Genomic DNA, 23,145 nt, shown 5'->3' with positions numbered 1-23,145 from the left:
TCACATCAAAACAGTGTCTGCTAATTATTAAATATGGTAGAATAACAGTTTTATCTTGCTAATAATAAATAAATATTAACATAGAATAAACTAAACTATATATTATTATGTTAATTATTGCCAATAGGTAGTGGCGTTTGCGCCCATATATACATAGGTTTAAGAAAACTATTAAAGAACATCTGTGCAATAAAGCTTACTATAAAGTCAATGATTATCTAGAAGATTGTATGAAGTGGGAATGAGTTGCTCGCTCCGGGCATTTCAATATTGTAATAATTGTTATGTTATAATAGTCATTGTAAAAATGAATATTTAAAAAATATCTAATATTAAAAAAAAGAACTAATATTTAAAAAAAAAGACATGCCCGTTGAGTTTCTTGCCAATTCTTCTCAGGATGGAGGCTAGTTCTTGTGAATTGGCAGCAGTTCTTTTGACGTTCAACAAGTATGTACTTTCATTTATGTTGAATAAAAAAAATTTTATTTTTTTGATTTTTTTTGAGACCAAAAATAAAACGGATGCACAAATTTTGCAAACTCTCAAGCTTATTGAGAAGCTCCTCAGTGGCATCCAGGTAGCAAGCATCAGCGTAGTCCAAAATAGGTAAAATGAGACTTTGGGCAAGAGAAATTTTAGTTTCCAAAGGCAAAAAATATTGAGTGAATGGAATGCAAAGTTAACTTTACTACTTACATTGTTAACCTGCTCATTTCAGCTTAAGTAAGAGTTAAAGGTAACGCTAAGGCTTTTAACAGTTTCAGTGAAGACAATTGGTTGGCCATTCAATATGAGAGATCCAATTGTAGAGTGATTTAATGTACGAATAGCATATCTACTACCAATTATGATGGCATGTGTTTTGTTTGTATGTTTTTATGTTTAAGTTTTTTTTTTTTTTGTAAATATTTAATTTAAAAAAATAACATTGGTCTCTTGAATTAATGGTGGTTTCTTTGTTATTTTTATTATTTAATCAAAGAAAAAATCATGTTTTTACGTTGTAACACGACGGCAAAAACAAGTATTATAGATTTGTAGTATTTCTCGTTCTCTTTTGGTAGAATTCCGTAGATTTTAACCTCCACAAGCAGTAGATTCGTCAAATAAAATCTGGTCACACTGGAAGCAAGCATTATTCGTTTTGATTCGGCTTTTCTCGAACGAAGTGTATACCACGTTTTGTGTTTATAAAACAAAGTTTTCAATAGTTCAAAAACACTAGATAGCTCATAAAATGCCAGCCAATACCATTGAATCTTGCCTTCAGGGTGCTAGATATAATTTTGATGCTGTTCGACCTGCTCCGATTTGCGGTGACGCCAACCAACCAGGTCAATGCCACAATGTACACATATCCACAAATTTTTACTATGGATTTCATGAAGTAAAAACGTCGGGTATCAACCACATGGCAACAGATTGTGAGATGCAGGAAGTCCCAATTGAAAAGAACGTGAACACCCTTGTAACCACAGCTAGAAAAAGAAGTGCTGATAACAGCGGCTATCCACAGAGCAAGCGTTTTCGAGAAGGTAGGCAATACACTAATTTGAATATGAAGATCATTTAATCCAAACAGAAAAATGAACAAATGACTGTTATTCAATGATCTTCATACATATCTAAAAACCATACGTTTTTCAAGCATTTGCAGTAATCAGATTGTAACTATGTAATGAATAATGTTAGATCAGGGCTGGCCAGACAACGGCTTGCAGGCCGCATTCGGCCTACAATGCATGTTTAATCAGAAAATGGTTATGGATATAAATCGTTTGGATAATAGAATTTTTTGTCAAAACATATAATCAATATTTGGTATAATTTATCTTTATTCTTGTAAGATTCCATTCTCATGACATCATTTAAAAGTGAAGCTATCTTTTACCATAATTGAAGGAATTCCTGGAAACTATTTGTTTTTGAAAATATATTTTTCTGCCGCCCTCCAACTTTAGTAGTAAATTTAATTAGCCTGCAAAGATATGTAGTTTGGACAGCCCTGTTTTTGATTATAACTTTTGCCAAACATGCTTGTCATTTGACATCATGAGCAATCTTAAGTAAAGTCATAAAACATATTAAAAACAAATCTTATGAAACAGTAGTATTAAATATTACATAGTTGCAAAACAAAACTCTTTCTTTTACACATTGCAGGAAGTCTTCAGATTCACTACCTAATAATCTAGTAGAAGTTTTTAGTTTTGTTGCAGTTTCACAACTAGCGCTTTTAAGGCAGAACACATATGTAATTTTGTATTTATTTTATTCTGATTCATTGCTCGTTACACAGAGCAGTATAAGAAAATTTGAACAAAAATGTGAGTCGTCTATTATCAAAGGTGGCAATCTGTGCATTTGGACAAAAAAATGTGATTGATATGTCAATACAGATTGATTTGAATATAATCGTCTCCTTCAAAGAATACGGTTCAAAACCTGCATTAAATAAAGGTTAATACTTAACCTGTTATTTATCTAAGATGTCGTTCAGAAGAGTTTTGTGACTGTCAATGGAATACAAAGTCAATTCGTTTTTCTGATTTACCAATAATTGTCCAAAAGTCACATTGCCGGCTTTGATAATAGTCGACTCATGTATTAAAGCTGGGTTTTTAAATTTTTTTAAATCCTTTATATTCTTCACATATACATCAATGATAAGAAAATTATAAAAGATCAAATTACGTCAGCCAATCATGGAAAGGCAGTTTAATAAAATTTCCCATAATGATTTTTCAATAAAAAAGTGAAATTCATTTTTTCATTATCTGTGTTTAATTGGCAATTTCATAATAATTGCTGCCCTCAAATTGTCTACTAATGTACTAAAATATTTATGATTATATCACTATATTTCATATATACTGTACATGAGTGTTCTGTTTTATAGAGGTAATTTCTACATTAGTCTATTGTATAGTTTAATATAAATTATGATGATTAAGTTGCTTGCAAAATGAATGACGTATGTAATATTTTAAATATGTACATTATATTATTAATTGAATTGCTCATTGTAATGAAGCAGAATTAAAACTATTTTTACAGTTTAATCTCAGGTTTCACATTTCAAATACCTTAGTTTTTTATGTTCAAGCACCAATAAGATGATTTTGAACACTTGAAAATACATGAAAATTTATGATTTTTTTTATTAATTATCCACTCTTATGATTTAGTCATGAGTTTATTATTAATGATATTTAGAATATTTAATAGTTTTCATGATCCAAGACATCTGTCTTCATAAACATGAGGTTAAAACCAAAAAGTTGTAACTGTTGTGGCCTTAAAGTAATGCAGTTTTCAATATTTCTGTATGAAATATTTCAAAATGCTCCTAAAGATATTGAAAAGCTTAGCATGTGTGAAGTTTAACCAAGTAAAGTATGTGTGCAGTCTGGGATTCCCATCAGGAACACAGTTCCTTACTTTCTGTATCTTACAGCTAATGTCCGTTTGGTTTATGGGAAAATGTTCACTTGTTAAATTGTTTATTGTATGCATTCAGCTATTTCATTTCATTAAAAAAAAATCGATTAAGTGGTTTAAAGTTACTGAATTGCAATACAATTAATGGTTTCGTTTTTAGCATCTATTTTAAGACCCACATATAGCCTTTTCGCATTAAAAGTGTACAATTGCCAAAAATATTAGAAATTGAGTTAATATACGGAAACATTTGTTATCACCAGTATTTTTTTTCATAAATACTGTTAAAAGAGCATAGTTTAGTTTTTTTTAGTTTACTTATGTTTTGTAGTTGTAGTTGTAGTTGTATGTACTGTTAACAAAATTAATACACCATTTTGTCTTACTTTAAAAGACAGATAATGTAACTGTTAAAAAATTAAAAATAAATTTTGAAATAATGATTAATATTAAAAATATTACATGTTAAACATTTAAAACACTCTCCTGTAAAATTAGTAAGTTTTTAAATTATACAATTTTAATGCGAGAAGATGATATGTACTTAGAATAATTACACTGGTGTAATTATTTTAAGCATAATATGTATAAATAAATTAACAATAAATAGTGCGTTAAAATTTAGTCTTTACGAAGTTACATTTAAAGATCACATTTGTTTAGTTATAAGTCAGAAGTACAAACTATATTCATTATTTTATTATGTTACAATTTTTATATATTATTTTCTTTCTACCTATTCGCTGGTAGCCTATGGGCCTATTTCAGCTAGGCACGAACGGGTAGGTGAGCTTAGGGATTCAATCTAAGAGAGTTTGCTCACACTAGCCCTAACAAAAGCAGTGCTTTGTATAATCTACCACTGGATCGGAATTGCGACGCGCAGAAAATTCGGCGAAAAAATCAGTGGGTTGTGTCTATGGTTAGTTAATCGAATCCTTCGTCGTAGTTGAGTTCGACGAGGACGGTGACTGGTGCTTGAAGAGCCTAAAAGCACCGAGAGAGGTTCTGGGGGATTATACAAGACATGTTTCGGTCGGCTTTCTGTTGCTCCGTCGCCCAGTGCGGTTACGTAATTAGCGGCAGCCACGATAAAGGAGTGCCGCGCCATCTTTTTCAAAGTAGCGTTCTGACGCTTCCCATTTTCATCTGCCAAACCCTACTGCAACCGCGGTAAGGTCGCCAGCCTGCCTCGGTTGAGTGAGACGGGACAGATCCTATCGGAGACTCGTACGGCGCTTGAGCGACAGGAGATTTCAGTTGGTTCATCAGCGATATTCCCGCCGCGTCCACTCTCCAGATAAAGGCGAAATCCGGTCTTATTCCTCATGACCAAAAGAAAGCTGCGTTAAAGAACCACGCTTTAAAAATCTTAAATTGTTTTAAGTCTAGCTGAACCTTACCTATTCGGTTTGAAGGGTGAGGCAGGCCTTGTACTGTTAAACCATCACTTAGAACTCATGCCTCAAATTGGTTGGCGGCATTTAGCTTCTTGATGTTTATGGGTTCCAGTAGCCACGAGAAGGGCCGTGAGCTGGTTCACCTGTCTAAGCTTATAAAAAAAGTACTCATATATGTATTCCAAACGATGCATAGTTGGAATAGCCCTTAGGCTGCCAACAATTAGGTAATTAGCTCTTAGGCTGCCAAAAAAGTATTGATAACTTACATTGTCAGCAAACGCAATCTGGTAACAATGTACTAAGCAAATTTGTTAAAAAAATAACTTAAAGTAATCTTAATCACATAAACATTTTCAATTTTCAACTAATAACCAGCAATTGCCCAGTTAATTTAATTATATAGAATATTTTGCGAAGTTGATGATATTTGTAATTATCTTTTACCTACAGAGTTAAATTAAGTACTTTTTTAGTACATACTTAGTGCCCAAAAAAATTCACATATATTAAATTTAAAAACTCATCTTAAATGGGTTTATAGACATAAATTATACCATTGTTATATAATAAAATTGTAATTAATGAAACGGCAACAAAACTATATTAAGACTTCCTGCTGGAAGTCTTAATCCTTTGTGTGATGAAATTTGACTTTATTTCAGAGGTTATGGTGCCAACAACCACCAACTCCAACCCCTGTTTGCTTCGTCCAACACACAACAATCCAGATATATCTCGTTGTCTCATGGTCCATATGATATAATATCTTTGGTTTAATGAAGCAAGTGCAAACGAAAACAATAATTAGATATCTCCATTTTATCTGCAGAAGTTCAAAGAAAGAAAAACATTGGACCTGAGACACACGAGACTGCAAAATTAAAACCAAGTTCAGAAGATATATTGGAAAGTCTTTTCTGGAACATACATGGCGGACATTTTTATAGTTATTTAAACTGTGCTTCTTCTTTGTGATGTTAGTGTGATATTTTGTGAAGTGAATTGGGACACTAAGTACAATTTCAGACTCTAACTTTGAAATGTTTCTCATATTTTAAGATTAAATAAAATTGTAACTAGGTAAAGGGGGTTTTTATTTAAATTATGCAATCATTAACATCCATTTGTTTATTAGTAAAATAAAATATAGAATACACAAAGAATACCACGCAAACAAACAACACCTCACAGGATATTAGTTAACTTTTAGGTGACCTAGCAGCAGAACACAAAAAACACATTAAATGGAAAAAATCTAATTACTTTTGTGTATTGCTTTTTGTTTCAGATGCAGATAGAAGATCTAATGAAACGTTTTTTTTACAGGCCCACTCAAACACCGATAACATCATTAAAAATGATGTAGTGTTGAGTGTTTGTTTCATTGTTACACAATAATATAAATTCCTCTTCTATTTTTCAGGTGCTTGTTCCATGTGGAGTCTTGTTGGTACACAGTCAAGTCCAAGCCACTCTGCTTCTGCCTTTAACATAAAAAATATAATATTTTATTTTACATATTTTAACTTCAGATCTATCATCATGAACATAAGTTTATAATAATAAATAAGTTGTGATTATGTATGTGAACTATTTGCGAGTATGATTTAAGTTAGTGAACAAACTGTGATATATGTACCTGAAATTAAAACTTTTGTAAAATTTATTGACTTTTATTAAGTGCCCTGCACATTATAAGTATTATAGTAAAATTAAGTTTTGGCTTTCTATATTTTAGAATTTAGTGCCATATAAAGAGGGTCTCCTGACAGGAAAATAATATAATTCTATCAAAATAGCTATTTATTAGAGCAGATATTCTTCATATCAATAAAAGAAGAAGATCCTAAATAATAATTAAAAAAAAACGCATTGTAACATTTTAATGGGTTTATTATTTTATAAAAGCGTTACAATCTTTATAAAGCTAATTTAAGAGACAAACATGCTAATATAAAAGTAATCTAAAATCAATCTTAGTTTGTGTAGCTTATTAGTAGCAAATCTAAAACCTTTGAGCAAAAATTCACCACCATGGTTATTATTTAAAATTTTGTATAACCTGAGATGATCTGAATAATAGTTTTTGGGAAAAACATATTCATTTACGAAGATAACCACAGAATACAGTTATTAAATTATAGATTTCGAACATCAACGTAAAAAACTGTCAATTGTACAAGGGTAATTAAGTGGGTAGTACGGTAGTTAATAAAAAAAAATATCGTCGGAAGCACAGGACCTACGGTCACCGCGTTGTTATGTTGATCATGCCACATCAGAAGTCGTCGTGGCCTAAAGGATAAGACGTCCGGTGCATTCGTGTTGAGCGATGCACCGGTGTTCGAATCCCGCAGGCGGGTACCAATTTTTCTAATGAAATATGTACTCAACAAATGTTCACGATTGACTTCCACGGTGAAGGAATAACATCGTGTAATAAAAATGAAACCCGCAAAATTATAATTTGCGTAATTACTGGTGGTAGGACCTCTTGTGAGTCCGCGCGGATAGGCACCACCGCCCTGCTTGTTTCTGCCGTGAAGCAGTAATGCGTTTCGGTTTGAAGGGTGGGGTAGCCGTTGTAACTATACTGAGACTTTAGAACTTGTATCTCAAGGTGGGTGGCGCGTCTACGTTGTAGATGTCTATGGGCTCCAGTAACCACTTAACATCAGGTGGGCTGTGAGCTCGTCCACCCACCTAAGCAATAAAAAAAAAAAAAAAAAAAAAATGCACATCAGCTATGTCATAAAGCCACTGCCCACTATTAGACTTTCTTTATAACTCTCATTACTTGGAAAAAAATATATCTAATCCGGGCGTCGAGTCCAAAAAGTTCAAAAAAGATACAATACATTACGTTATACCCAAACCTGTTGTGATTATTTTAGTTATGTCTTATTTGCACTGAATCCATAAATTTTAGTATCACAAAAGCAATATTGCGTTCAGCAGTACAATGGGAAATAATGAACGAAAATCAATTCCTCGCAAAAAAGAAACAAAAAATATAAAAACATGGATTCAACCCGAAATAAGCGTTCGACAGGTGAACGGACATCACTTTCAATACAATCAATACATATGGGATGTTAAATATTAAAAAGGCCATGCAACGGCTGTTTTCTTGAAAAGTTCATGAACTATATCTTAAATTACTAGATAAAAAAAATCTTACATTTTTCATCTCATGCTAAACATCAATCACAACGCTTGATGTCCTATGTGACTAATCGTTATGCGTATGACATAGTACGGTTAGCTCATCGTTTATAATAAAATGACCTCAAATGACGTCACAGGCAATTCATTACCTACTTTCAGTCGTGTTTAGTAATGTTAGCAATTTTGAATGATAATTATCCGGATTCATATTTTCATATATGAAGTCGGACCGTATTATTATTATGACTGGTGATTTCATTGATTTTAACAAGCGTGGGTTACAATCAATTTTGTTAGTATATGGCTTGAGCGTCGAACGACACTTTATAAATGAGTGTTCAATTGTTATTGGTTTTGATGAGAGTAAGTAATTAGCGGCAGACATGTACAATAAAGAACATGTTGCATTACCTCTGTAGGCGTGACTTCGTCGGTATCCACGACGTCGGGCAGAGCTTCCGCATTGACTCCAGCTTCATCACCATCGACAGTGCCACTCTCGTCCATATCGACATGGCAAGTTTGGTCTGCCTCTGCCAAATCGCCATTATGCATTTCCGAACAATTTATAAGATCAACTTTGCTATCCTGGTTAGAGTGATGAGCACCATCATTCACGTCTGTAGGTTCGATGTCTATGTGGAGATGGCCGGGCCACATATCATAAGGGCACGCATTCACTTGATGTAGCTGACTGTCGCTCGAACTAAATAGATTCAAAGATCCTGCGACATCTTGTAACCTTGATGAGTCTAAATCGTTGCTCATCGGAATCGATTCACCTTCCGTACTCGCTGCTATATACAAAGGTAAGTTTTCAAATATGTCGTTTGACACGTCAGAAACGCGCATTCTCTCGTACTTAGATAGGAACTCCTGAAGTCTTCTTTTGGTCTGTTGCGAATATCTTCTGTCTGGGTAGTTGCTCAAAATATGTGAAGCTAAAGTATCAAGAAATTCTGTTGTGCATATTTCTTCGCTTTTCATAATCAAAAATCGGACAATTTTGCTATCAATCTGCATTGTATTTGCACAGACATTTTGCATAGAAGCCGAGCTGCAGTCGTTATAGTTTGTGTGTTCAGTTGGAGCAGTGGTGGACACGGTATCGGGTCTGGTTAGCTCTTCTGTTTCATCGTTATCATGATTCTCGAGCATCGTGTTGTATTGAGACAGAACGTTCCGAATCGATTGCAGTACTTTCTGTCGCAAATTTTCAGAACTGATCAATTGCAACTCCCTAAACAGTTGTATCAGAAAGTCTGGATGAGATTCATTGACCCCGATCAGAGTCGTCACTTCCGAATATATATTTTCCCTCAAAAGATCAAACAGTTTAGATGTGGCCTTGTCTTCGTTTTCGCGACTTGTCGAAGCCAAATTAGGGTTCGGTACCTCCGACAGACTGGCAATATTTATATTGCTCGTTTGAGAATAATCTAAAGCGCAATTCCTACGGTTTGATGAATTTTTCGCGGGCAATTTCGACGAAGATTTCCTCTTGCCATTCGTCGAGCTGTTCAAATTATTGGAATGGGATTGAATAATTTCCGGTATCGGATTTGTTATATTCAAATTCCTAAACGGAGGCGGTGCGCTTTCTTGCCTGTTTATGTTCACGTTAGGTATGTTTGTGGTGTTACTGTCATCGACGTTTCTGGAATGAGATGCGACCGCCATTTCAGAATCTGCGTTCTGATTGACGTTCAGAACATCGGGCGCGGATGAAAACGATAGAGATCGTTCGTAGGAGACATTCATGCGCGCGTGACGATTCGGCAAGTCTTCGTTATTAGTTTGTGGCAATTGAGGAACGTTTTGAGAGGAACTGGCCGCGTTGGTGTTTCTCTTGGGGGTCACGCATGGAGAACTGGCAGACGGCGTGCGACGTAACGTATTATGGGATCTCTCAACCAGTGGGTGAGGGTTGTGGGGGGGACCAGAACCCAAGTGGCCATCTGCATTAACTTTATTATTTGCCGACAGAAGGTTTTGACGGGAATAGCTGAAAATCCAAAAAGGCTACGTTAAATGCGAAAAAAATAGATAAATAATCAAATGAATTTAAAAATATTTATATTTAAAACAAAGGTTAGTAAAAATACGTCAATAAAAATGGGGATCACTGCGATGGTTACATTTTATAAATGCGAAAGCATTTTAATTATATGAAAGTGAAATTTTACGTTAAACAAACCAACCAGGGCAACACACAATTCTCACCCTCATCCATTATTATTTCTGTACCGGTAACTTTATATTTTAGGTAGGTATATTTAAACTTGCAATAAAACTATCTTAATAATGATATAAATATACAATTTTTTTTTAAACATGTCTAATATCTGAAAACAGAAAAGTTCATTACAGAATAATGCAATTTTTCGCTATCCATTGCTGTCTCTTTTCGGAATACATGCTGTTCACTGCCCGTTTGTATAGTTCTAATGTAATAAATACCTTCTAAAGTTATCCCAGTAGTTGTTGGCTCTGTTACCGGGAGGTACTTGATTGTTGAGCGTGTGCGAGGCGGTTTCGGCCCGCCATCGCTCTTCCAGCTGTTACAAATTAAACACATTTAACCTGCCTGCACATTGGAAGACATCAGAAGAATTCTAACAGCACCGGAAGGGTTTTAAGGTTCATAATCAATAATAGGTGTATAGCTAGTGAAGAATGGACTTTTATCAAGTATTTTACTGCCTACAATTTCTCAAATACTGGTGGTAGGACCTCTTGTGAGTCCGCGTGGGTAGGTACCACCATCCTGCCTATTTTTGCTGTGAAGCAATAATGCATTTCGGTTTGAAGGGTGTGGCAGCCGCTGTAACCATACTGAGACATTAGAACTTATATCTCAAGGTAGGTGGCGGCATTTACGAAGTAGATGTCTATGGGCTCCTGTAACAATTTAACACCAGGTGGGCTGTGAGTTCGTTCACTCAGCTAAGCAGTATAGATAGATATATAGATTAAAAATCATCCGACTAATTTCGAAACTTAATTATTTTAAAACTAAAATTTTTCATTACTCATGCATATGACGTCTTACACATTAGACCTTAAGCATTTGTGTTTTGGTGTGGGCTGGATGGGCTGGTTGCTGCTATAAAGAAAACTTGTGCTTTGTGGTGCAATACAGTTTATATCTATGTTTATACACTTGATATTTTATTAATAATATGGTAAACACGTTCGCTTGCGGTGAAAAGTAAAAAAGGAAGAGACTGACATCAACAATGTTGCCAGTCATGTAGTTTTATTTTCCATGCTAAAATGTTGGAGTTTCCAACTATTTGACTCTATGGTGTATATTTAGCTTACATGGTTGAGTTGTTCGCGTAGTTGATGTATATCGCGTTGTTGCATCACCAGTTGCTGCCAGCACCACGCTCCCCACAACCCGCAGCCGCAGCCGCAACCTCCCACCATGCCTTCATTAAAACAAACCATATAGACAACATACTGATAACTTGACTTAGAGGAGCAGTGTGCAACGTGCAAGAACATAAAAAACATTAAAATATTGTAAAATGTAAAATTTGTTGATTTAAAAAAAAATCAAAACTTTGTTTAACGTTTTTGGCAATTATCATTAAAAGTTAATAACTTTCATTGTTCTAATTTTCGTTATCACACCCTAATATTCTATCTAGTTTGCTTTTAATAGATCTCTTCTTTTTCTCCACCTTATCCCGCTAGGTGGGTTCGGCACAGCAAATTTTTCTATTCCATTCTCTTCTATCAGCCGTCATCTCAACACTCACTTCTCTCTCTCATATCATCATTCACACACTCCATCCATGTCTTTATCGGTCGAACTCTTCTCCCTCTACCTTGCACTACCATTTCCATACATCTCCTAGTCACATGCATCTTCTCTCTATGCATCACATGTCCATACCACGCTAACCCTTTAATTTGTTGCTTTTGCTTTTAATAGATCTAATGTAATTATGTTATAGAATCAATTTACGATTTAAAATCGATTTTATATTTTATTCGGGCACTAGCGACCCGCCCTCGCTTCGCTTCGGAAACTGTACTTTATTATTGATTTCTCCACTATTTAATGGATGTTATTATATACATATAAACTTTCCTCTTCAATCACTCTACCTATTAAAAAAAACCGCATCAAAATCCGTTGCGTAGTTTTAAAGATTTAAGCATACACAGGGACAGACATATATAGGGACAGAGAAAGCGACTTTGTTTTATACTATGTAGTGATTACCAGTATTAGTCGGTCCGTGAGAAATAGAAGTAATGTTTTTATTTATGTACCTATATATGTATATTTACCGTAAGGCATCATCATGTTGAAGGGCATTGTGGGAGGGAAAGTCATTTGCGGCGTCCCCAGGAGCCGGTCCATCGTCTGCGAGTGACTATTCTGAGTGAACTGATTCGATCTAACATCCTGTAATGTTTTAAATTCAATAAGTTCTCATGTACACGGAAATTTCTTCGAACACGACCAGAAGGCGAATAATGTTTGTTTCGGCATTAGCTTCCTGATATTTCAACGTAACAATAATTTTATTTTTGTGCAACATATATAACATATTGCTTACTGATTGAGATAATTGTAAATCAATCAAATTTAAATAACCCTGACGCTCATGTTTGACAAATATTTATTCTGTTTAAAACAGGTCAAAGATAAGATATTGCGGGTTCAGAAAATATGAAATAACTATAATTACATTTATTTACGCTTATCTTGGAAAAATCAATACAACATCTATTTCTTTTAAGTGTAGGCCACTTATCTCATATTCGACTTCAGTGACGATCTTTTAGCACCTTAAATTTCATTATTATAAATGTTATTTCTATTTTTAAACTATTAAACATCATATAGATCATTCTCTGATTAATTCAAAACATAAAAAACTCACTTGATTGGATTTTGTGTTCCAACAGGGCGGCGGTAGATGTGGATAAGGCATACCCGTATGCTCGGCTATAAAAATAGAATTTATTAAATATATATATAATATATATACTAGCTTTTGCCCGCGGCTTCGTCCGCGTGGAATAGTTCACAAATAATGCTTTATTTTCGAACAAATTTTGTGAGCATAAAAAACGTTATAGTAAGCCAACCTTAACTTAAAGACATATTATTATGCTGTCGCGGACTTTTTTTTAGATCTTTTAAAGGGGAACAATTCTGTCATACATTATTTTAGCGAAACTTTAATCGTTTTTTGCAGCGCACGCACTGGATGTTCTCAAAAGGGAAAAAACCCCGATTTTGAAACATTATTTATTGGTGCTCCGCTTGTATTGGTCTTAGCTTGATGTTATATATAGAAAGAATTTTTCAAATCCGACCAGTAGTTCCCGAGGTTAGCGCGTTCAAACAAACAAACTCTTCAGCTTTATAATATTAGTATAGATTTATATTCATATTTATGTATGTTATGTTTTGTAATAAATTCTTACTGTTCTGGCTGACAGGTGGAACCGAATTGACGTTAGATGTTTCTGGCCTCGGTTCATGTCTAATACTTTGGCTTGTATTATTTGACTGGGACACCTTTAAATAAATAAAAAAGTTTACATTTTAGTTAGGTTATTATTATAATTGTATGTTATGTGATCTAACATGTTATTTATATTAATAAATTTTTGTAATTTTTTAATAAATTTATTCAGTAACGTTGTTTATATTAATTAATTATTTTCATCATTAGATGACAAAAACACTGAATCACAGAATGACGTCATACGGGACTAATCCGATATTAACAGAGGCCTTTAAGTTGTTTCTTCTTGTTATTTGCTTTTTTAATCTAAGAAATATTGTGGAAAACTGTTTTTTTTGGTTATGTATATAGACAAAATAACTCATGGACCACCTAGTATTAAGTCGTTATTGAAACCCATAGACATCACAAAGTGGATAATGCTATCCACCATGAGACGCGTGGCCTAGTCTCAATTGTATTAAAAATCAGCTGTTCAACACTCTAAAATGAAACATATCACTGCTTCGTGGCAAAAATAGGCAAGGCAGTGGTACCATGCGGACCTACAACACTAAACTACCAGAAAATTACCTTCAAGTAGTTTCCCGTGCGCTTAGGTGCTACTTACAGTACAAATGTAACTGATCAATAAACTTACACTCTCGTCTGTTTGTCTCTCCTGTGTTGCTCTCCGTCGCGAGCGATTCCTTTGGTTGGATTTATTCCTTGATGCGCTATAAATAAACCAATGATGACAGTCAACATTATTTCAACACGAAAAATAAATAGCTAATCTGCATAGAGTTTATTAAATTTTAATATAACATTCCTCGGGATTGCTTAGATGGGTAGACGAGCTCACAGCCCACCTGATATTAAGTGGTTACTGGAGCCCATAGACATCTACAACGTAAATGCGCCACCCACCTTGAGATATAAGTTCTAAGGTCTCAGTACAGTTACAACTGCTACCCCACCCTTCAAACCGAAACGCATTACTGCTTCACGGCAGAAATAGGCTTGGTGGTGGTACTTACCCGTGCGGACTCACAAGAGGTCCTACCACCAGGAATTACGCAAATTATAATTTTTGCGGGTTTGATTTTTATTACACGATGTTATTCCTTCACCGTGGAAGTCAATCGTGAACAATTATTAAGTACGTATTTCATTAGAAAAATTGGTACCCGCCTGCGGGATTCGAACATCGGTACATCGCTAGATACGAATACACCGGACGTCTTATCCTTTAGGCCACGACGACTTCAAAAATCGACGGTCTAAAAATAGTTTTCCCATTTACTCTTTACTTACAAAAAATATCACTTTATTTAAGTATTCTAAAAGTCAACTTAACCTAATAGGTGTATGGGACTAATAAAAAAAAGTATACTAAATTGCATGAGCGCCTTTTTGTAATAATAAATTTAGTGACATGTTTTGGTCAAGGTTCGACTAACATTTGGTATCAAAAACGTATCGCGGTGTACTTGCCTGTCACTGTCACTGCCATAGGTGCTACCGAGATGCGAGGGCAGCGTGGGAAGTGATCTCCCATCCAAGACGCTGTCACCGCCTCCCTGGAACCAGTATCGAAGCAACATTTTACATCCCATTTTTTTTCCTACTTATGCTGATAGCCTTGAGAGGCTATATCAGCGTTACCCTAACGTGTAGGTGAGCTCACGGGGCTTAAACCAGGAGGCGTTGCTAGCACTGGGTCTAGCAAGAGCAGTGCTTCGCAGAATCTATCATCGGATCGGAAACGCGACCCACTGAGAAGATCTGGCGAGAAACTCAGTGGGCTTTGTCTGTGGGTTAGTTTCATAACGACGACCCATGCTTGAGGTACCTAAAAGCACCGTTAGTGGATCGGGAGGATCCGGATGACGTGTAGCGCGATGTCGATTGTTTACACATCCCACATTTCGCACCTTTAGAATTGAAGTGGCTAAATCAAAATCCCTTATTTTTTTGTAAAAATATAATTGATGAAATGTAATATTTTTATTATTAAATTTTATTACTTTAAGGAATGCGCTTTATTTGAAAGAGAAAGAAAGAGTACTCTGTCCTTTTCTAGACTAGAAGAGACTGTTTAATATTATAAATTGATAGAATATGAACATCTTTATAGGTAGTTCGAAGTATACGTTTTTTTTTTTTATAGTTAAGCCACTTCATTTGTAAAGATGCGGTTTATCCAAATTGTCGAATTTACCTCCATATTCTAAGAATCACTATAATTCTCATCTATAATTTTGATCTTTTTTTGATGAATTTTCGAAAAAAATCTTTTTTTATATAAATGGCATAGGCATCTATAATGCAACCCAAGAACCAGGAATTACGACATTAAGCTTCTAACTCGTTTTAGAAAGTGTTATGTGTCAGTGAAATTTTGTATCAACAGTTTATATATTGGCCTGCAAAGTGACTATGCATTTTTGTTTAAAGAGTGGGACAGCCGTTATACAATATAATTTCGACCCCATGTCTATAGCAATAAGAACTAATTTAAAAAAAAAGAGCAAATTAAAAAAAAAAACTCACTCTAAAGTTTTCTGTTTCGCGTGAATTCTGCAGATCCATTATTTGTTCTGAGCGAGAATCAGGCTCGTCTTGCTCACTGAAATACATAATCAAACATTAAGTAAATAGCAATAGGTTTTGCGAATAATTTGTCTGTTATTGGCGCTGTCTAAGTTATAAAGAAGCTTATGTTATCATCAAGTCATTATTCTATATTTTAGATAAAAAAATAATTACATTTATGTATTTTATGTATATTAAGGTATTGGCGAAATTAATGCAAAAGTCATTTTCTACGAGTCAAACAAAACTATTTCTTTACCAGTCTACTGGTTAACAACAATATAACAACTTGATCGTTTGATCTTCCATTTGTATGTCAATTTAATTTTTTATTAATGTTCATAATATGTAATGTAAGTCAGTTTTATAAGAAAAATGAAGGCAATACGACAAGATTTGGGTCCGTAATTAGCATTTAGAATGTATTTTTTTCTTTTTTTTTTTTAACCCACAGACGTCCACTGCTAATAGATATATTATTATGTCTCCTCCAAGGTTCGCCACAATAACCGATCCTACGCAGTCTGCATGCAGCGGATTCCCGCGACTTTTAACAGATCAACGGTCAATTCGTGGGAGGCCTACCATGATTATTTACATTATCATGATTATTAAGAAAAAAATATTAGAAAAATATTAAATATTGTGCATTGCTTTCATCTCTTGAATGACTTTAAAGTCACAGTCTGTAAATTACCTGTTGTAAGATTGATTGACAACGGATGCGGTGCGCGATTCTTGTTTTGTTTGTTCGGTTTCAGCCCCGGTGCACAAAACTTTCTGTGAAGGAATTTTAACATTAATTTCATCAGTGAATGCAGCAGACAGTTGTATAATTTGTTTGTGTGATATCTGGGATGTGACGTGGGGTATCTCATTATATGTTTCTCCTTTCTTTAAATTGAATTGATTGTCGCCTTGCGCGCTGAGACATGGGGCCCAAGTAATTGAAACTTAGGTAAGGTTTGTGGAAATCGTCCTCAAAAACTTTTTTTATTGCTTAGATGAATGAACGATCTCACGGGCCTGATCTTAGGTGGTTACCAGAGCCCATAGACATTTACAAAATAAATGCCGCCACCTACCTTGAGATGTGAGTTCTAAGGTCTCAGTTTTTACAGTTCAACGGCTGCCCCGCGCTTCAAACCGTAACGCATTACTGCTTCACGGCAGAAATAGGCAGGATGGTGGTACCTACCCGTGCGGCCTCACAAGACGTCCTACCACCAGTAATTACGCAAACTATAATTTTGCGGGTTGATTTTTACTACACGATGTTATTCCTTCACGGTGGAAGTCAATCGTGAACATTGGTTAAGTACGTATTTCATTAGAAAAATTGGTACTTGCCTGCGGGATCGTACCTTAGCACAGTCGCGTCGCTCGATACGAACGCACCGAGCGTCTTATTCTTTAGGCCACGACGACTTCAAAGTCATTTCTAATTGCACGATAGGATAGTTAATTCTTAATTTAAATCGTCTTGAATGGTGTAAAACTTTACTGAACTAGTGGTCCAGCAGTAGTCGAAATTCGACTATAATTAGTTGGAATTATAAGTTTGAACATTATTATGATTCTATTGTCAAATTATATAATCACAGATTTCGTCAAGACTACACTTTAGGCAAATATTAATAAAGACAAACAGTATTTAATCTATTTTTAATTTGACTACAGACTACAAGCAATGAGAAAAGTTTGACAATAAACAAATAGTATGTAAGCATGGGTGTGTGTGTCAAATATATGGTAGTGTGCGTAATGTTTTTTTTAATTGATTTATTGTATTTTTTATGCATATTTTTATTAAATATGAGCATTCTGCACTTCTTCTCTATATTCTCTATAAGTGTGGGAAATTCCATACTGCTCCGTCCGCGCAATTATCGTAAAAAGGGGTACAAAGTTTTTGCTCCACGTATTAATCCTAGTTTTCCAATTACAGAGCATAATGCGACTCAGTGGCGCACAACGCCGACTTATGCTGAAGCTTAATTGGAACGTGAATTAGTTTTCAAATGCATCAGCAGAGTGCGCTAAGTTCAGTGTGAAAATAATGTAGTAAACAATAATAATTGGTTGAAAACTATTTACGGTTATTATTTAAGTAATTTGGATTTTGATTATTTTATTTACATTTTTTCACGTTTTGAGTATTTTTTTTAAATGAGTTCTAAGAAAATTATATACTTTTTAATTGAATCATTTTATCCAGATGATAGTGATGACGATGATTTATCGAGTGCACCGAGTTTACATCAATCAATTATTTCATTATCAAGTGATATATTTATTGATAATGAAACAGATGAGTTATTTGAGCCATTAATAAAATATCTGATGACAGGCAGTAAGTACTTTTGAGAGTGCTCGATTGTGCGAAGCGTTGCTGTAGTTGGAACATTCAACGTTGAGCATTATGCCGCATAATGCGCTCTAGTGCTGTAATTGGAAAACTACCAATATATAGATGCTAAGATGTAGGTATGTTAAACTCACCTCCTTGTTGAGAAGAGCTTCTAGTTCCCTTTGCTTCTCGGCCAGCAAGGCGCGGAGTTGCATCTGGCGACGTTCGACAGGTCCGGGCGTGCCGCTCGGACCGGCTCGCACTTCCTCGTTCACTTTCTTCTGTTTACGCACTTCAGCTGTCGAACAAGCAAATATTAGGATTGCCTATTGGTCTATTACTGTCAATACGGTAAAGGGATAACATCTATACTAAAATATATATCTACAGTGGTTTTTACGGATGTTCCATTGTAACTACTGAACCATGCATCCGATTGACTTGAAACTTGGTGTCCATGTAAAAAATACATGTACTTCATGGATAGGCTAATATTTATATGAGTGTTAGACTCCCTACACCATTTGCGGGGGCGTTAATGATGAGAATCTTTGTGGGGGTGACAAATAATAATGTTAATTTTAAATGCCCAGTGAATCGGGCGGGTACAGCTATTCGTTTAATATAGAAATTTTACCTTCCAATAAAATTTGTATTATGTTTCCTAAGACGTCCGAAGTCCATTATGAGAGTACATCGTATGATTTCCACTGCAGGTCGCTAAATTTGACTACTTCCGTTTCCTAAGTCCCGCCTACAGCGCCCTCTATAACGTCTGGAACCGAACCAACAAGCAAAGACAAGCCGCCATATTTGTCATTGTTCGGCTCATAATGATGGATGTAGCCCCAGGAAGACATTATCTGGACTTCGGACGTCTTAGGAAACATAATACAAATTTTATTGGAAGGTAAAATTTCTATATTATGTGTTCCGTTTGACGTCCGAAGTCCATTATGAGAGACTGTTTGTTATCTCCTGGTGGCTTGTATTTGAAATAAAATAATATTTATTTAAAAAGCAACAATGTGACTTATTGTGTTTAATTAAGCAAAGCTTAAATTAAACACATAATTTAAATTAATTGAAAGTAACCGTATAATATTACCCACTTAATTCAAATCGACCTAATAAGATTTAGGACGAAAATACTGAGAAAGATTTCTCAGAATTTATATCAGTGTTTGATGCATTAATAATAAGTTTTTGATAAAACTTTCTAAAAGTATGCTCATGTTGTCAGTTAGCAAAATATCATTAATTTGGTAATTTCCTACCCAGTTTAAAGTTTTCACCACCGCTCTACAGCTTCCAACTGAGGCCTGAATACCTGAGTCTCCTAAAAGACTTTTAGCCAACTACTAATCCTCGCTGCAGTAGCTGGCTTAGTGGAGCCTTTAGTTGCTAAGAATAGATTACTAATATTCCCACTGGTTTGCTGTGTCATATTCACTAGATTGCGTAGCCAGTATACTGCATCGATGATCGATTGGTCAGGAGCAGCCACGAATGTCCAACTGGACTGTTGGTGTGAAGATCAATTAGTTTTCGACCCAAATATCGGTAATTTAGACGGTGCAGGCTTTGTCAAGGAAATAGATTTCAGTATGTTTCACTGTCGGGCTCGAAGCTATTTTTATATCCGATATAGTTTCACAAACGGACGCTGTATAACAGACTTATAAACTAGTATGGTCCGGTAGGAGAGACCATGAGATAAATACAGATAACAGAAAAATTTAGCTACATTTGCTAATTCGGGTACACGAGAATTAATACATTTTCTTGACAAAACCTTACCCCTTATTCCAAATAGGGGCGTATGTTCTTATCGTAGACTCTCTCCAGCACGATAATAGTAAGTTTCTCTCCTGCCGATGTCCATGTCCCTGTCAGCGTGTTCCACCCAAAATGAGCCAAGCTTCCAGGTGTAGATTGCTGACTTGGCCTGGCGGTAGCATTGTCAGTGTCCACCAGACTGATGTTCAGATCTCTGAGCTTCTTGAGTCGCTTGAGGGCAGGTGATTTCAGGTGTGGCCTCCACAGGGGCTTCTTGCACTTGGGTACCACTAGTATGTACCGACCTGAGGTTGAGTTGAGGTAATCCAGCACTCTGGATATCAGACAGCGGCGGAAACGGCCATCCTAGTCAGTAATGCCAAGATCTGCTGAACGCGTTGTAGAGGCGGGCGTTCGAGTTTTGCTTTGATGGGTAGACGAGCTCACAGCTCACCTGGTATTAAGTGGTCACTGGAGCCTATAGACGTCTAGAACGTAAATGCGCCATCCACCTTGAGATATAAGATCTAAGGTCTCAAGTATAGTTACAACAGCTGCCCCACCCTTCAAACCGAGACGCACCACTGCTTCAGGGCAAAATACCTACTCGCGCGGACTCACAGAGGTCCTACCACGAGTTTCAATAAGTCTTGAGTAACAGTTTGTTGCCCGTGAGTGGTCCGAGATGCGAACAAGTTCCCCACAGGCTAAGAATAGCCTAGTGGTTGATTTTTCTGTGAGATACCACTCCAAGCCGCCGCGATTGCGTAAGAGGTGGTCGGCTTCAGTGTTGTACAGTCCCGGTAGGTGGTGAGGGAGAAGTACAACTTTGAGGTGGTCTATTAAGTTTAGCAATTTTCCAGTCAGATCTAGCAATTATCGTGACCGGGTTCCTCCCTCGTTCTTTATGTAGGAAAATTCTGTTCTTTATTTACAAGGGCTCCCCACTGAATGTCCGACGCGTCGGTGATGACGTGGTTCGTGGCCATTCTCTGTGGATGAATTGGTGTCCTCTGACTGACTTTCTCTAACCACCAATCCAGCTCTGTACGTACCTCGTCCGAATACTGCTTTGGTAAATGAGGATACCTCCTGAGCTTGTTGCTGTGGTACTGCAAGGACTCGGCAAAGCAACTTTCCCCGGTGGGTGATGAAAGTCGCAAAGTTGAGATATCCTAAGAGGCTTTGCGCCTGCTTTAGGTTCCAACCGCCGGCAGCAAATCGCACGAGCAAATTCTTGGGCAGGGACTATGTCTTGGATTTGGTGTCCCATACGATTCCCAGAAAGTCTATCAAGCTGTGTCATAACCGGTTGCTGAGATGGGTCGACGAGTTCACAGCTTACCTGGTGCTAAGTGGTTACTGGAGGCCATATACATCTACAGCGTAAATGCCGCCACCAACCTTGAGATATGAGTTCTAAGGTCTCAGTATAGTTACTTGAGATTTCAACAAGTCTTTTGCCCTTGTAGGCAGACGAGCATACGGCTCACCTGAAGGTGAGTAGATACAGTCGCCCATGGACTTCAGCAACGCCAGGGGCAGGGCCAAGCCGCTGTCTACTGCTTAATTCTCTCCACAAGCCTCGTTTGGAGAAGGACATGTCACAGTGCTCGGGAAACACCGTGGAGGGAGCTCGTTCCATAGCCAGATGGTACGTGGCAAAAAAGACCTCTGGAAACGCACTGTCAATGAACGCAGCGGTTCCAGATAATATGGATGAGCTCTGCTCCGATGGCGGGAGGTGTTCTGCCCTGGTGTATAAGCAGATAACCACTAATCGCAGACCCTTCTGGCGAAGTATTTCGGCTATTCAGTTTGTGATTGAAGCAAAAATCCGCGGTGGTGCAGCTAAGCCATATCATCTAAAGTAGACGACCCTGATAACTGATCCCGACAGACATATCATCTAAAGTAGACGACCCTGATAACTGATCCCGAGAAACCTCATTGATAGATGATAATAGGCCTGGCTCAAATCCAGTTTGACATTCCAATCTGTTATAAACATTGGGAACTCTTTTATGGTGGAAAAGGTGAAAACGACTGTTTTATGTACTTGTTCAATGCCTTGAGGTTGAAAATTGTTCGATTTTTTATTGGTCTTGGGAAGTATGAAAAGAGGAAATATGAAAGACGGTGTCGGGGGTGCCGGTTCTAAAACTCTATTGAATTAAATTTAGGATTTTGATTGACATCAAGTTATTATTAATTTCAATATTACGTTTGGTGGATCGAGTCCAGGTGTTTCGATATAGTTTAGACATCCGCCTGAAAATGCTGTTAAGTAATTTATTTTTATTTCCTGATTTTCGTTCCACTTTGTACTTGTTCCCCCCTCCCCCCGTTTTTCTTGCTGAGGAATTATTTGGATAACATCGCTCAGAATATCTGTTTTCGGCCTCTTTAGATGTATTGGAATGTGGCCTAGCTCGACATGGCTTTGCATTGGCAGTACAAGCCGAGGGTTCCGGCGATGCGGGCCGGATGCGAGTAGCAGATGGTGCCGCTTTTGTAATTTATCAATACCACCAATTTTCTGTATATATGCCAATAATAAGTTGGGGTTAAACATATAATCACAAGAAGATATTTTCTCTACATCTTCCCTGATATATCTATCCTTCAATTTCTTTAAGAGGTATCTACGACGCTATCGTATAACCTCGGCTCGCTTACCGAAAATTATTTGAAGGATATCGTTAGAAACTTTTATAGGCGAAATCGTTACCGAATAGCGGTTTAAGCTTTTCGTAAATGATTAAGCTGAACATTCGCTGAATTTGACCAGTCGGCAAGGTTTTGTATGGCAGTATAACGCATTCGTTCTGTGCTAAAAGAGCATTAGATAACGCAGGAAAAAAATATTTTTTTTTTTTTTTTTGAACCTCTGATTAGCGCACCGCGTTCCAAGTCGGCTAGTCAA

General features: G+C 36.3%; 2 protein-coding genes across 10 annotated transcripts in view; one reads left to right on the top strand and one right to left on the bottom strand.

The window, feature by feature from the left end:
- The first annotated feature begins 468 nt into the window (after positions 1–468).
- On the top strand, positions 469–5,932 carry LOC101739083 (uncharacterized). Of its 2 annotated transcripts, none has more exons than XM_004927789.5 (2): positions 469–1,538; positions 5,510–5,932. In XM_004927789.5, the coding sequence occupies exons 1-2, from the start codon at positions 1,241–1,243 to the stop codon at positions 5,608–5,610; spliced, it is 399 nt and encodes a 132-aa protein (XP_004927846.1). In that variant the 5' UTR covers positions 469–1,240; the 3' UTR covers positions 5,611–5,932. The 2 variants fall into 2 exon arrangements, with proteins under 2 accessions (XP_004927846.1, XP_004927845.1); XM_004927788.5 differs by having other exon boundaries at positions 1,081–1,538; positions 5,677–5,932.
- Positions 5,933–5,960: 28 nt separating this feature from the next.
- The window catches only part of LOC101738744 (myb-like protein I), a 29,883-nt gene continuing 12,698 nt past the window's right edge, over positions 5,961–23,145 (bottom strand). For all 8 annotated transcript variants that reach the window (XM_062671815.1, XM_062671817.1, XM_062671811.1 and 5 more), the window contains 12 exons: positions 18,593–18,738; positions 16,788–16,870; positions 16,049–16,124; positions 14,990–15,075; positions 14,154–14,229; positions 13,470–13,563; positions 12,920–12,984; positions 12,321–12,438; positions 11,340–11,449; positions 10,476–10,573; positions 8,427–10,020; positions 5,961–6,331 (listed from right to left, as the gene is read on the bottom strand). In XM_062671815.1, the coding sequence (XP_062527799.1) occupies positions 6,260–6,331; positions 8,427–10,020; positions 10,476–10,573; positions 11,340–11,449; positions 12,321–12,438; positions 12,920–12,984; positions 13,470–13,563; positions 14,154–14,229; positions 14,990–15,075; positions 16,049–16,124; positions 16,788–16,870; positions 18,593–18,738 (2,618 nt within the window). In that variant the 3' untranslated portion in view covers positions 5,961–6,259. The remainder of the gene's footprint in view (positions 6,332–8,426; positions 10,021–10,475; positions 10,574–11,339; positions 11,450–12,320; positions 12,439–12,919; positions 12,985–13,469; positions 13,564–14,153; positions 14,230–14,989; positions 15,076–16,048; positions 16,125–16,787; positions 16,871–18,592; positions 18,739–23,145) is intronic.

This window comes from Bombyx mori, chromosome 13 (genome assembly GCF_030269925.1).
Source record: "Bombyx mori chromosome 13, ASM3026992v2".
Classification (NCBI taxonomy): Eukaryota; Metazoa; Arthropoda; class Insecta; order Lepidoptera; family Bombycidae; genus Bombyx; species Bombyx mori.
Note: the sequence above shows the minus strand (reverse complement) of the source record. Positions and strands in the feature narration are given on the sequence as shown.